General features: G+C 38.6%; 1 protein-coding gene and 1 long non-coding RNA gene across 2 annotated transcripts in view; both read left to right on the top strand.

Moving 5' to 3' along the window:
• The window catches only part of TMEM18 (transmembrane protein 18), a 2,882-nt gene extending 292 nt beyond the window's left edge, over positions 1–2,590 (top strand). Inside the window, exons 2-5 of the mRNA XM_017728949.1 lie at positions 5–264; positions 882–936; positions 1,789–1,882; positions 1,976–2,590. Coding sequence (XP_017584438.1) covers positions 5–264; positions 882–936; positions 1,789–1,882; positions 1,976–2,059 — 493 coding nt within the window. The 3' untranslated portion in view covers positions 2,060–2,590. The remainder of the gene's footprint in view (positions 1–4; positions 265–881; positions 937–1,788; positions 1,883–1,975) is intronic.
• A 6,030-nt stretch (positions 2,591–8,620) lies between these two features.
• Positions 8,621–14,530, top strand: LOC108445426. The gene is made up of 3 exons (XR_001860278.1): positions 8,621–11,343; positions 11,433–11,496; positions 14,253–14,530. It is a non-coding gene; the product is annotated as an uncharacterized LOC108445426 (long non-coding RNA).
• Positions 14,531–14,537: the final 7 nt, after the last annotated feature.

Below are 14,537 nucleotides of genomic sequence, written 5' to 3'. Positions count from 1 at the left end.
CGAGCCTGGTGCGGGGGGCTCTGCAGGGCGCGGTCCGTGAGCGAGACCGGCCGCGTTTGGTGCGGGAGGAGCGCCGGTCGCCGTGGCCGCCCGGCGACGCCCCTTCCCCGCCGCTGGCTGACCCGCCTTCCCTCTGCCCGCCGCGCACGGACTGGTTCCAGCCCTGGGCGCTGGGGCTGGCCGCCTTCCACCTGCTCTGCTTTCTTCTGACGTGCGCGTCCCTGCAGCACCGCCGGGTGCAGGTCGGGCACTTCCTCTGCATGGGTGAGTGCACGGGCACACCGTGTGGTGCCGGGCACCAGAGCAGTGCCTGCAAATTCGTGAGTCTCTGCTAGCAGTGCATGTGTCTGTCGGCGATAATCTGCGATAGAACCTGCTATGACCTATAAATATGCATTTATTTTATTTGCAGGAAAATGTGTGAAGTAGTGACTTAAAACCCTGGCCTTAGTGAGGATCTGAGATGAGTAAGGTTTCTTGGTGGTCATTACCGTGTGTGTCACGGCTTCCCAATGAAGTGTTGCTGTCCTGGAGAAGCAGAAAAGAAATCGACTGAGAGCCAGCAGTTGCTTTCTATTCTGCCTTGTTCTAATGCTGAATATGGTCAGCTTTAGTTTCTGAAGCAAGTTCACCATATGCCCTGCCGACAGCTGTGATAATGGCATGAGGAAGAGCAAGATTGGCTTGTACATTGCAGTAACAACTTGTGTTGTCTCAGGGTTTATCAGCCTGAGAATCCAGTGACCTTGCCTAGCCAAAGCAGTCATGGCTGACTGGCAGAACACGTACTAGCTTTGTATACGGATTTGGATTAGATGATTTATTACAAGCAGTTTACTTTTAAATCAGTATTGAATCTAACTTTTTTTGTTGTTGTATAGCAGGCTTAGTGTACTGTGCTGAATATATCAATGAATTAGCAGCCATGAATTGGAGGTAAATGTTTTCACTTTCATTTTTGAATAAAAATAAACAACATAACTTATAAGAAATAATAATTATTAATAGTATAATTTATTGTACTACTTAAAATCTGTTTATATGGATGCTTGTAAACTAACTGGTGAAAGAACTGAGAGAAAAGCAGAGTGCTGAGGTTAAGAGGAAAAGCATGTGAGCTTTGGGCTTTGTTTTTGTTGGGTTTTCTTTGGTATTCATGTTTAATAGCTGAAGTTAAGACCCACTTCTCAAAAATCCCACTGCTGCTTTATATACTTACTTATGTGTATAAAAAGCATTAAATTTGTCTGTTTTACTAAACATGTATACCAGAATCAAACTGATGGTTTATTTTGATGAGCATTGAATTAATCTTTACCTGATATGAGTGGAAGTTATGTGTTTAACACCACTTTATGCTGGCATCTAATTGTCGTCTTTATGTTTCACGTCAGTCATATAAGACCTAATTAGAGCTTTGCTACATTTATTATTTTTGTTATCTTTTCTAATATAAGTTAGCAAAATACGTAGAAAAGTCATTTCAGATGCTTCAGAATAAGCATGGTTTGTGATGCACTCTTGTGATGTGCTCTTGTAGTCATGTTAGTAAGTTTTTGCACATAAAACTATAAAGAAGAGAAAGACTGGTATTAATATTCATAACTGATGAGGTATTGACTGCCTCTTTTTTCTGACTTAATACAGTAGAATTCTGGCCTATGCTTGGTGATCTGAAGATGTGGGATGATGTGTACAATGTCCATGTAGAATAGTTGCTGGGAAAGTTGAATGTGTGAACTACACTAAATAAAGCTTCATCTTTCATTTTCATTGTCTTTCTTTCAGGCTCTTTTCTAAATACCAATACTTTGATTCAAGAGGAATGTTTATTTCACTTGTATTTTCAGCGCCACTGCTGGTGAATACTATTATAATTGTGGTATGTATGTGTTCATTCATGTAGGTGCTTTCATTAAATGGATAAGTAAAGGTATATGGATTAGTTGAATTTAATAATTTACTTACTTTTCAGGTCTCCTGGGTTTACAGAACTTTGAATGTAATGACTGAACTAAAGATGCTACAGCAGAGAAGGAAAACCGAGAAAAAAAAGTGAAAGTGCCAAACACTATTTTTCTTTCTTCGGTTGTAATAACACCTGTCCGGGTAATCAGTTCTTCTGCATGGGTATGCAGAAACAGAAGGATTTTTGTGCCCGATGTCAAGAGGACTTTGTAATTGTGGCTGTGGACACTGAGATGACAGCAGGTATCTACAGTACATTTGAATTGGCTGTGAAATTATGAAACTCAGTCTTAACAAGTCTTTGTGCCCTTCACTGTAAGATAGTTTTCCACCATGAGCAAGGCTAGTATTGATGAGACACAATCTTCCAATTTCCATTTGCCTGTGTATTTTTTAGCTATGTCTTTACTCTGTGCTTATCAAGTATCAATTCTTCTGCTGCTTAAGCCAATTGGAGCTGTGTGTGAATTACAGTAAATTAGAGATTTTACTCAGAATAACTCAGGAATCCATGCTTCTGTGAAGCATTTCACTTCTTTATAAATCAAGTTTCATACTTCCTATGTGTACTGTGTGCCAGTGGCATTTTATAAATAAAACTGTCCACTCACTGTATCTTAAATTGAGTTAATTTGTATTTATTTTTAATCAGACTTTTTTCTTTCTTTTTTTCTCATAAAAATTCCCAGTTTGGCAAATTTTCCAGTTTAATTTGAGTAAATAATTCAAAATGATCTCTGCATTTCTTTTAATTTGCACTTCATGTTTTTAAGGCTTCTAGATAAATATATTTTTTTAAAACTGGATGAAAATTTGGTAGTTTTATGCTTCTTTGTAGAACAGAAAGGAAAGGAAGAAATTTAGTAATGTTCTGTGTAATTTTGCTCCCTTTTTAATGCTTTATTTAATAAATAACTGAAAATTAAAACCAGGTAAAAATGAAGAAGGCTTCAGTTTCACTTCAAGTAGCCTGTTTTCATTAAATTAAGGTAATTTGTAATGGATGTGAGCACAGTGGAGACTGTCCATATTTAGTAAAAGTTGTATCTTTGTTTGGAGATGTACAGTTCTGTCTAAAATAGATGTCATTTAAGACATAGGAAAGATGATCTACAAAACTGATCTTAGACTAATGTGAAAAACATTTGGGTACAAAATTGCAGAGCACTTGTAAATTTATAAGTTAAGGAAGTATTTGTGAAACTAATTTTAATCACTTGAATAGTCTTCACAAGAGTGGAGATACGGACTTGAGGGAGAGAGCAGATGCATATCATACATAGATGCAAGTCTCCTAAGTAGGGAGAAAGTGAAACTCCTATTGGAAGGGCAGTGGAAGCTGTAACAAGGTCTGCCTGGAGCTTCTTCCGGGCGGAACATCTCTGGATTACACCCCTTCCTTCTTTTGTGTCATCTGCACCACTCAGCTTTGTGTCACTTGCAAACTTGCTGAGGGTGCACTGGATCTCACTGTGTCATTAATAAAGGCATTAAAGGGCACTGATGCCAATACAAGGGCACTGAGGGACACCGTTTGTCACTGGCCTCCACTTGGACTTAAGCAATTGTCTACAATCCTCTGCCTGTGTCCATCCAGCCAGTTTCTTATCCATAGAATAGTCCACACTTCAAATCCACACCTCTCCAGTTCAGTGATGAGGATGTGTGGGACTGTGTCACAGACCTTGCGGAAGTCTCTGGATGACGTCTGTTGGTCTTCCCCTGTTGATTGTTGCAGTCACTCCATCATAAAAGGCCACCGGGTGGGTCAGACAGGATTTGCCCTTAGAGAAGCCTTTTTGGCTGTTGTAGATGACCTTGTCTTGCATGGGCACGTGTGTTTGTCAGAAAAATATTCCCATTTTCTACATTTCAGAAAGACTCAAATTTATCTGGGTCTCCTCTAGCTAAACTTGCCTAAGAAACACTAAGTTTCAGAGTGAAGTTGCTTGTTGGTTTGCTTTGGTTTTTTTTTAAAGTAGGTACCATAAGCCATAAGAGAAACCCTCAGTAAGTAAAGCATGACTTTTTTCATCATGTGTCTGGATTTATGAAGTGATAGTGTAATAATATTAAGTATGGGCCTACTTGCTGATAAACCAAAATAATTAGATCATTCATTTAGAGGCTGTTTTGCCTGCTTAGAATTTGTATGTGTAAGTGAAGGAGAGCAAAATGTTTAAGACTGGTGGAATACCTTTGCTTTTAATTGGAAAACCTGAATTTAGGTTGGTTGTGAAAGAGCCATGCATACAGAAAAGCAGATAGCTGCTCAGCTGAGTCCTTCAGAGAGTGAGACGAGACAGAGGTGATTTGTTACTGCTCTATGTATCTTGCAGGCAGTGACTCAAACCTTCAGCCTGCCTTAATGTGTCTTTCCATGACAGCACACGGTGTCAGCTTCATGGAAAAGCATTACAAGGGAGACAGTAATATTAACCTGGCAACTTTATCATAGTAGAAGGTAGTTTTGTTGCACTGTGAAATAATGATAATCTGTAAAAAGAGAGATTATCAGAAATTAATTGGCAAATTTGCTGGAGTTTGAGGTTGGCCTTGTATCCTATGAAAAAGTAGTAACTGAGGTGAGTTTCCAAAAATGAGAACCTAGAATGCTCTCTTTTTCCATATCCACTGAAATACCATGTTTTTAATGTGGGATGTATTTTCACCTCTTTTTGGTCCAATGAATCTCATGATTCTAGACAAAATGGAACAGATGCAATAAGGGATTTTAAATGTCTCTTCTTCAGCAGTATTTCCTAGCTTAGTAGGTACATTGATCTCCATCTCCAATAAAAACAACCACCTATCTCTGAAAGGCACAGAAGGACAGTGAATTGAGGTCTTCTACATCCTTGAGTGTATTCTAAACAGAACTTTGAAGGACAGTTTTAGGGCTTTTCAACAGCTGCATCTTGAAAGGAGGGATCCACTCTAGAAAAGCTGTGTTTGAGTTAGATGGTAATATGCTGTGGCTGCAAATCCTAAATGGAGGACGAGTTTACAGAGAGTTGCTTTGTGAGTGTTGAGAATCATAAGCTCAGATCTTGAACTCCATTTTTATAGGAACTGAGATTTTCAGGAAAAAGAGAAGTAGTGATTCTTTGTCTGACCAAGATAGAAAAGAATACAGCTGTAGTGTAGGAAATGTTCTATTTCTTCAAATATAGCTAAACATTTTTGCTTACTTTTATTGTAAGCTTGATTAAACCTTCTGGGTGCGATCCTGTAGAATGTTGTCTAGGATGACCCTGCTCAAGGAAAGAGGTTGGACAAGGTGACTCACTGTGGTCCCTTCCAATGTGACCCATTCTGTGATTCTGTAATTTTTCACTTCAGGTGAACACACCATTTTCATAATTAATGTATCAAAGTATGGTTTTTTGCTTAGGGAACACAAAAACTGTGTATATTTTTCTATTTTAATATTTTTTAAAATTTTAAAATATGTTTAAAATATTTTAATGTGTTTCAAGTATAAATGCAAGTATTGATGTTACTCTGTTCATCGGGGAAGAGATCAGTGCAGGTAACCAAACTCACCACTGGATGTCACTATCTCACACGCAAAAGCTTACTCAAAGCTTTCCTTTTGAGACGGTTCTGTAGAGCTTTTCACCATCGCTTCATAAATTCTTCAGCATTTTGGAATGACCAGGAAGCCTTGGACTGTAGCCTCTGAAAGCATAAACTGTTACCTGAGATCCAAGATACATCTTGAGCCACTTTTAGGTGTTTATTGACACTCCTGCTTTTTACATTAAAAAGTAGCAGTGATGAGGTACATATATACTTCCAGAGTCAGGAAGTATGTATGTGTTTTCAAATTTCTTAATGCAGCAAGGGAATAAATACCCTATTTGCTCATACCTACATTTCATGAGCAGGATCCCGTCTTCAACCAATTAAAAAGTAATATAACAATGAAAAATAACTACATTATTGTGTGAGCAATATGCATGAAAGTTTACTGAAGCAGTCTAGTTCACGAACCGATGGAGCTTGTGCATGTCCTCTGTTTCTTTGTGATTTACCATTGCATAATGCAATGTAATGGTATTACCACACCTGTCCTTGTTACATAACAGCTGGCAGTCACTTAAGGTCATGACTGAGGTTCTCAGAAGTCACTTCACACTTTCTCCACCACCTGGCAAACAGTGCTTTGGAGTGTTCAGAAGCTTTATGACTTCATTTGTGACGGTCTATATGCAGTGTTCTCCACTTGATGTTCTCCTTTGCGTACCAGGCTTTGAGCCTGGTTTTATTTACCTTTGGAATTCATCTGAGTTCTATTTTCCACATACCACCTCCTTGAAGAATAGAGACTTACAGTTTAATAGACTTTGTCCCACTTCCCGTGAGTTACGTGCCTTCACATTCACATAACTCTTAAAAGATTAGTCAATAATAATGCAACATGCTTGAGAAATGCCAGCCTCATAAATCAAAACCGATGTGTTTTGTGGACCTCTGTTTTATAATCTATCTTCTTCAAACTAGTTCCTCCAAGTTGTGGCCATACTTACACCACTGTTTTGCTCTAATACCAGAACAGTGTTGTACTGAATAGAAAATATCTCAGAGGACTCAAAAGGAAGGCCTCTATATTTCCTATATTTGTGTTTATTTTTTCATATAAATATGAACTGTAGGAATCTTTCTCATATAGTTTCAGAGGCATAATGATGCCAGGAAAGGAGCTGTAACTAGTAATATGTTACGCTGTTACCGGCACTGATTTTAAGTGGTCCCACTGAAATCATGGTCCTGTTTTCTTTGGCACTGCCTAAAGTTAGAACCAGTTGAAACTAACAGGACAGGATCAAATGTGTTGCCTCTTTCATCTGAAAATGTTGTAATAATTAACAAGGCATTCAGCAGAACTGATTGAAACAAGGCACATGCCTTAAAATGGACAAGTTCCAAGTGTCATTTGCAATAGACTTGTAAATCCAGCCCTGAATCAAAGGAATACAATGTTGTGTACCTTTCTTCCCTTCTGTTCCATCACGAAGTTTGCATAGTGACCCGGGGGAGGCAGAATGAGATTCAGCTGGACAAAGAGGCATCTAGGGTAGGACCATTCACTGAAATCACACTCATCTGTCAGTATTAGAACTGTGTAGTAAACACACCCGAGTAGTTTCAATCAACAGAGGAAGATGTGAAGTTTTTCATATAATCAGAACCAATACACCTTTATCTTAAAGAACACTAAGCTTGGAAGGGTTTTAATATGGTAGGATCTACAAGACACGAACCGTTTAGGTCTGTAACTGTGAGAGTAATGTCTCTGATAAAATACTCGTCACTTTGACTTAGGGATTAGTGAGAGTAATCAGCTTCCTATAGCCATCCTGGAGAGAATGTGATTTGTAAGGTCTGTCATCAAGAAAAATCAGCACAAAAATCAGGAAGTTGATGTACTGAACAAATAACATGGAAGCTTTAGGCTCTTTATTACCAAGTATTTTCTATCAGAATCCAGGGAAGTGTAAGCTTTTGGTTGTTTCAATACACTCGATCCACAGCAGTGTTGAAAAATGGGCATAGAAACAGATTTAATGGCTTTACTTAAAGGTGTTGGATTTGTATGTTAATTGATAGTGAGAGCTTTTATAAGTAATCACAGGCTGTTTTTTAAGTCCCAGAATCAACACAAACAAAACAGTTCAATTTATCTTTTTAGTTGATTCGATGTCCCTAAGTCCTAAATTAGACAATTAATTCTACAGTAATTACCAAAAAGTGGGACACAACATTCATCTGATTAAAAAGAGCTAATTTATAAAAAAGGCTTATGAGACTGATTTCTTTCTAGCAAATTGCTTTATTGATTTTTACCATCAAAAATTCAAATAGATTAGTAAATAGTGTGTTTTACAAGTTTTCTGCTTCCTCCATGTTTGCATTTTGTAAAATGCAAAATTAGCTGACTGGATTTATAAATGAGCAACCAATGACAATTATAATGGTATATGATTTCCATGTAATTTTTGAAATAGAAGTAAAAATATTCCAAAATATTATTAAATAGAGGTCCTTCAGAAACTGAGTTGTCAGTAACTTTGATACTTACAAAAAAAACCAACTTGAAAATGTACAGAAACCATAGTTTATATGTGAGCTGTGGTTCCCTAAACCATTAAATTGCATAAAGTTTATAAAAAGTTTGGCAAGTTTTAATTTGAATGAAATATACTTAAAATACTAATTTATACATTTATGTCAAAAGAAAAATTTAGTTCTTCAAGCTCTGAAGAAACTCACAGAATTACAGATTGTTCTGAGTTGGAAGAGACCCACAAGGATTATCAAGTCCAGTGGAATTTTGTAGAATTATAGAATGTTTGGATTGGAAGAGTCTTTGAAGATCACCTAATTCCAACCCCACTGCAATGGGCAGGGATGCCACCCACTAGAACAGGTTACTCAGAGCACCATCCAACCTGGCCTTGGAAACTTCCACAGCCTCAGGAAAACCTGCTCCAGTGTCTTACCATCCTCAAAGTGGAGGATTTCTTCCTAATGTCTAATGTAAACCTACTCTCTTTCAGTTTGAAGTCGTTCTGCCTTGTCCTGTCACTACAGGCCCTTGTCAAAAGTCTCTCTCCAGGTCTCTTGACGGTCCCGTTTAGGTACTGGAAGGTGCTCTAAGGTCTCTCCAGAATCTTCTCTTCTGCAGGCTGAACAACCACAAGTCTCTCAGCCTGTTTTCAATTTATGACTTTCAATACTTCAACATTAATAAAAATCATCCAAAAAGATACACTGTCTTAAGTGGAGCAAAATACATTGGAGTCTTTCATATTGTTTTTTGTAGTATGAATTTCAAATCATATCGATATATTTATAAAGTGAAATTCAGTAAAATTAACGCACTTAAAGACAACTTGTCATGTTTCTATCATTATCAAGAATTATAATAATATAATAAATGCCAAGTGAGATAAAATTACAGGAAAAAAAAGGATGTTATTATCACATTTTTGACTGACTGCTTCTTTAATTCTTGTGTATGTTAATATATATCAATATTGACAAATTCCAGCCTGCTATAGCTCAGAAATGTCACCAAAAATCTTTTCAATTGAAAAATTGAGACCTTGTCCTCTCAAATAAAAGCAACCTTCTTTTAAAAGTCTAGCTGAATCTTCACACAAAATATTGAATGAAAATGCTGAAAGTATGCTAATTGCATTCAATGTAATATTCTATTATTATTATTACTTCTATTTATTTTGCCTAGCAAATGATAGGTTGAAATATCAGGATATCATACTCAATTAAACAACACCAAAGCCTTCTGGCTTACTTGTATGTATGCTCACTAGGTAGAGGCATATTCATTAAATTCCAATTTGCAGCAATCATTGTCATTCAATATCATTATCTTTGATCATTACTGTAGAAGATACCCTTTTAGAGTGGTCATCTTATTTAAATTTAACCCAGTAACATGATGTTCTGTACCTGTATTAAGTCATTAAAAAAAAAAGATCAAGTGGAAAATATACATAATTGTTTCAATTAAATACATAACTGGCCATATTATATCTTGGCTAGAAAGTGATCAGTTTGCTTTGTAACCCATAGAGGGCTCCATTGCTATGTAGGACTGGAAAACAGACTAATTTTGTCATCTTAACATATTCTGACATCTACTGTAATTTAATTTAGGCCTTATATTAACTCTGTTTACATGGGTTTAACTGTGTACAGGACTTTCCAAGCTGGTTAAAAGGTTTGATGATGTAGATTTAGGATTGTGAGATGAAGGAGAACGCCTACAATGCTGTTATGTGTAGTTTTACTGGAATTAGTATCAAAAATGTGAGAAGATTCTCAGTTCCCAAATTTCAAAAACATGAGAACTCATCTAAAGGCAAACAACTAAAGCATGACTTAATAATTTCTCATGATTTTCTGAATGCTTCACTGTCCATTCAGAATGTCTGTGTATAAGTTACAGCATTGCAGTAATTTTCTCTTTAACAGGTTGAGGCAGGTTGCCTCCAAAAAACAAATCTCTTATGGGGGAAGAGTACTTCCTTTTTTTCCTTCCAGGGGATTCAGGTATGACTCTGCTCCTTTCTAGGGGCACAAAACTGGCTAAAACTAACGACAGCTCTAGCAAAAGCCTGGTGCCACAAATAAGAAGTGTTTGATGGGAAAGAGAGGAACGAGCATGGATATGGTAACAGTGAACTTTGACCCACATTTCAGCTGTCTAGAAGATGCTCTTTTAAAGGTCAAAGTGAGAGCTACCGCAGTAACTGAGACATAAGAGACCTTGAAGGACAATTGCAACTTCACAGACTGTTCCTGTAGGATGCTGTGCACAGCAAATTGGAAGGGACTTTGAAATGGAACCTCTGTACAGAAACATATCTGGAATGTATATAAACAGATCTGGGGAAAATGAAGCATTGAAGTTAAATGTGCTTTTGTTTGTTTAAAGTATTTTTTTTAATCTAATATTTGGAAGGAAATGTTAAGAAAAACAAACCAATAAGCAGAGGAAAAAATACATGGAAGAAAAAAGCACATGATAAGGTGAAAGTTTTTGTGGTAAGTGTTGGATATAGGAGAGCAGCCATCTGGGACAAGGAAAGGAGAAGACAGCTATGTGAAGGAAAATAGAAATGGACAGTAAAGTAAAAAGAAGTGTTTCCTACAACCTGACAGCTTTCTCTGGGAAAATCCTCCACAAGAGCTGTTGTGCGAGGGACCCCAATTATGTTGTGCATACAAGCTGGAAACTCTTCTAAACCCATCAGATCATGACAATGAAAACTCTTTCAGAAACAGCAAGCACACACTTAATAAATTGGTCAGTGCTGAGAGTTAAAAGCCATTAAACCTCATGCACTGCCTCCAGGACTCTGCTAAAGAGGGAGACTGACCACAAGATATTACTCCTTTTTCCTTTACTCTTTGGATTAGGGTGTATTTTGACTTTACAAGTCAAAATGTTTCCCTCAGCTCATTGCATCTAGAGCATGAAGACATTAGCCATGACCATTTTAGCGCGCAAATCTGGCACCCTTGTCTTTGCCAGGACCAATATGTTGCTGTGCATTTTCATATTCACCTGATTTGAGCTTACCAAAGTGAAACCTCTGCCAACATGGTCTCTTCCTCAATTGCCTTTCCCTTCCTATAGGAATGGGAAGTCCTGTCTCCCTTCACCTAGAAGGACCTAATGGGTTTCTCTTGACAAGCTGTGCTCTAATCACTACAGGATTCGGTATCAGGAGACTACTTCAGAAGGCCTCAGGTTGACTCTGTATCCTGGAGAATGCTAAATGATCTCCCTACAGAAAAAGGGGAAACTGCCCACCTTGCTAATATTCTCTCATAGTCTTGGTGAGAATGGAATCTATTAAAAAAAAAAGTTTTATGAGTTTTATGTATTTTATTTGTGTATTTATGAATATTAATTTTTATTCTTGAAGGTGTTCATTTTCCAAGAGAAGAGAAAAAGAAAATAGGTATCCTGGCAAGAATGGGATGTTAAAGGTACGAAACCAAAGTTGTATGCCATCTTAACTGAAAGTATTTATCTAATACTCATAAAACTCCTATCTAAAATACAAAAATAAGGTTTTAAAAGTTAAATGAATTAATGACTGTAGTGCTAGTAGTTTAAGGTGAAAAATATATATGGGATGTATTAAAGTTCCACCAAATTTAAAAGAAATAGGCAGGAAGGAAGGAAAATTATTGCATGAATCATACTCCCTTGGGTAACAGTGTCAGCAGACTTGAAATCATCATGTTGCATAGGACAAACAGATGAGCAAATTGATGAGTAACTGACAAAAACTTTTTTTTTCCTAAACACTGAACTGGCAAACAGCTCTTTTTATATAATAAAGATGTGAGGTAATCACTAACATCTCTTTGAAAGTCAGAGCTATAAAGAAGGATATAAAGGAGCAGATGCTGTGTTATGATAATGCCCTAACAAATGGCTGCAGCAGCAGCCATGCTACTGCAAAATCCTTCTTCACAGACCTATTTAATCACAGGGAATAGACTTTGCCCTTACTACTTTAAAGCAGGTATTTATGGCATGGTTTAGCCCACGAGGCTTGTTTCAGTTTATATACCCTGTGGCTCAAATTTCTTAACCAGAGGGTTTGAACTTAGGCTGATCTCTTGGTGGGCCCAGATTCATCCTCTGTTGGGCAGTTTGAGAGGCAGCACATAAGCAGTTTGGATAATCAAGGTGCATAGACAGGCCTTAGGCTAACGGTATAGACCAGTATTTTTTAAAACTCTCTGAAACTTTCTTTTGTTAGTTTCTGTCTCAGTGTGATCTTTCAAGTTAATTTTTTTTAGTTCTTTCTTGGTTAGACAGGGAGGTAGTGGATCCAATGTATTTCATTCTGCTAGTTTGTATTGATGCCCCTACATTAAAGTGATGCCAGCAATTCCCTTCCTCAAGCAGCACTTCAGTTAACTCTGGAAAGTCTCTGCACAGAACTAGCAGTAAGTTATTACAACAAAATTGTAATACTAAGATGAAAAAAATAACTGTATACAGAAATAATTTGGCAAAGTATTAGCACAGAGATAGCTACAAGGAACAAGATGGACAGTGAGGAAATACAGAAGACAGTAGAGACTAGAGGGGAGCCAGTGGGAATACTCCCTTTTTTCCTCTTACTTTTCTGAAAACTTTATGTTTTTCTGTCAAGTGAGATTTATATTTTAAAACTACTGATAAGTGTGGGGTATGCCCAGCCCCCGCCCTGGGGAGACGTCTGCTGAGATAAGTAGAATGCCTAAACCTCCCAGCAGAGCTCCCCTGGAAAGGGAGCTACTCTACAGTTACGGCGAGAAGAAGACAAACCCAGAATCCTCTGGGAGACCCTGTGCAGGTCCTTTGTAACACATTGGCCCTCACCCTCTGACACCCACCCCCTGTATCCCTATAAAGCTATCCCCCTGCCCCTGCGAGGGCAGAGAGATGCTCGTCCCTGGCTTTCCCCTTCGCCGAGCTCATAAAGCTGCCTCGTGCGGAACAGCTACACGAGCCTCTCGTCTCTCTCCCTGGTCTGGCCTGGAGGCTGCCCTGCAGAGCTGAGCTGAAATCACGAGCTGATATCTCTAAAGAGCTGATAGCTTCTGCAAGGGCCCTCCTGCCAGCAGCTGAGGGAAGACACCGGGCCTCGGGAAGGCGATTCCTTTCAGGACCATCTCTCCGGACCAGTCACAGCTTCCTCGGTCAGAGCTACTGACCCCACACCAGCTGCCATAGATAAGAACTGCACTATAGCAAGATTTCAAGACATCTCGTGTCTCCTAAACATTGTACATTATGCAGTGTATGAACTTTAGTGATGATTTCCCAAACTGTAGTTGAGGAACAAAAGATAAAAGGCTCCCAAAAAGTATGTGAGAGCAGTCGCAGCCTCTCTGCAATGCTCTTAGTGGTTGGGATGGAAATAAAAATGGTAAGGTATGAGGAAAATAGAAAACAAATATAATCTATGTGGCTAATTTTCCAAAAGAAAGAAAAAGACAACGTGATAATTGGTAACAAAATTAGCCTTCCTCTGGCTACAAAGGAGGGCCACAAAAATGATCAGAGGGTTGAAGCACCTCTGTTATGCCCCTGCCCACTCAGCGTTTTTAGGGGAAGATCATTTGATATACTCTGACAAGTGCACAGGAGAAACAACAAAAATTCTCAGGAGCTCCAATAACAAATCAGTCATTAACCCACAGAGGGCTAATAGGGCTAATATTTTTTTCCCCATTAGCCCTTTCTGAGGGTCGGTTTGACTTTCTTACAGAGAAAACATTTCAACAGGTCTGGGTTACACCAGAAAACCTTTTACCAGGTCTGAGTTGCTCAGGTCATCTGGGAGGAGAAAGATTTTAGCAGTGGGGAGCAGTAGAGGTCAGGTGTATCCCAGGTTGCCATGATCTTCTGCTGGAGAATTTGGATTCAACCAAAAATCAGTTCTCCTTCGTCCGGCACTCTGGCTGTTTTCCCCATAGGAAAACCTCCTCACCACTTCTCACAGAGTAATTCTGTGTGGAGAAACCCAATTTATCACTATAATTTACTCTGGGCAGTGCACGGGAGAAACAAAAATTCTCAGGATGTTCAATAGCAGTGGGGAGTGAGGAATTTGGATGATAAAGAACTTGCCTTTGTTTATACAGATTCCTATGCACTTTTTAAGCGGTGTACTGAGTGGCTCCCTTTTTGGGAACAGAACCAAGACCTCACCCTCTGTTTATCCTTGTGTGTACTTTAGGACAGTGGTTGTGACTTGGGCTTCTGTAGGTTTTCCCACAGCAGAGAACTCCACCTTCTTTCAGACCTGACTGTTCTGGTTCTGCCTGCAGGCTCCAAGCAAACGGAAGATGCAGGAGAGGACATTCTCATTGAAGCAGAGAAAGAAATCAAGTAAGCTCACATACTACTTTCCCCTCTTGATTCTGAGTTCATCTCAGGATTTTATGCCCTGCCACCCTACTTTTCACGCAGGAATGATTATCTCTTTACCCTTCTTTTCAGGCAGGAGTGGTTATCTCTTTCC

This window comes from Corvus brachyrhynchos, unplaced genomic scaffold, assembly GCF_000691975.1.
Source record: "Corvus brachyrhynchos isolate BGI_N302 unplaced genomic scaffold, ASM69197v1 scaffold1, whole genome shotgun sequence".
Classification (NCBI taxonomy): domain Eukaryota; kingdom Metazoa; phylum Chordata; class Aves; order Passeriformes; family Corvidae; genus Corvus; species Corvus brachyrhynchos.
This window is presented reverse-complemented; position numbering and strand designations above follow the sequence as displayed.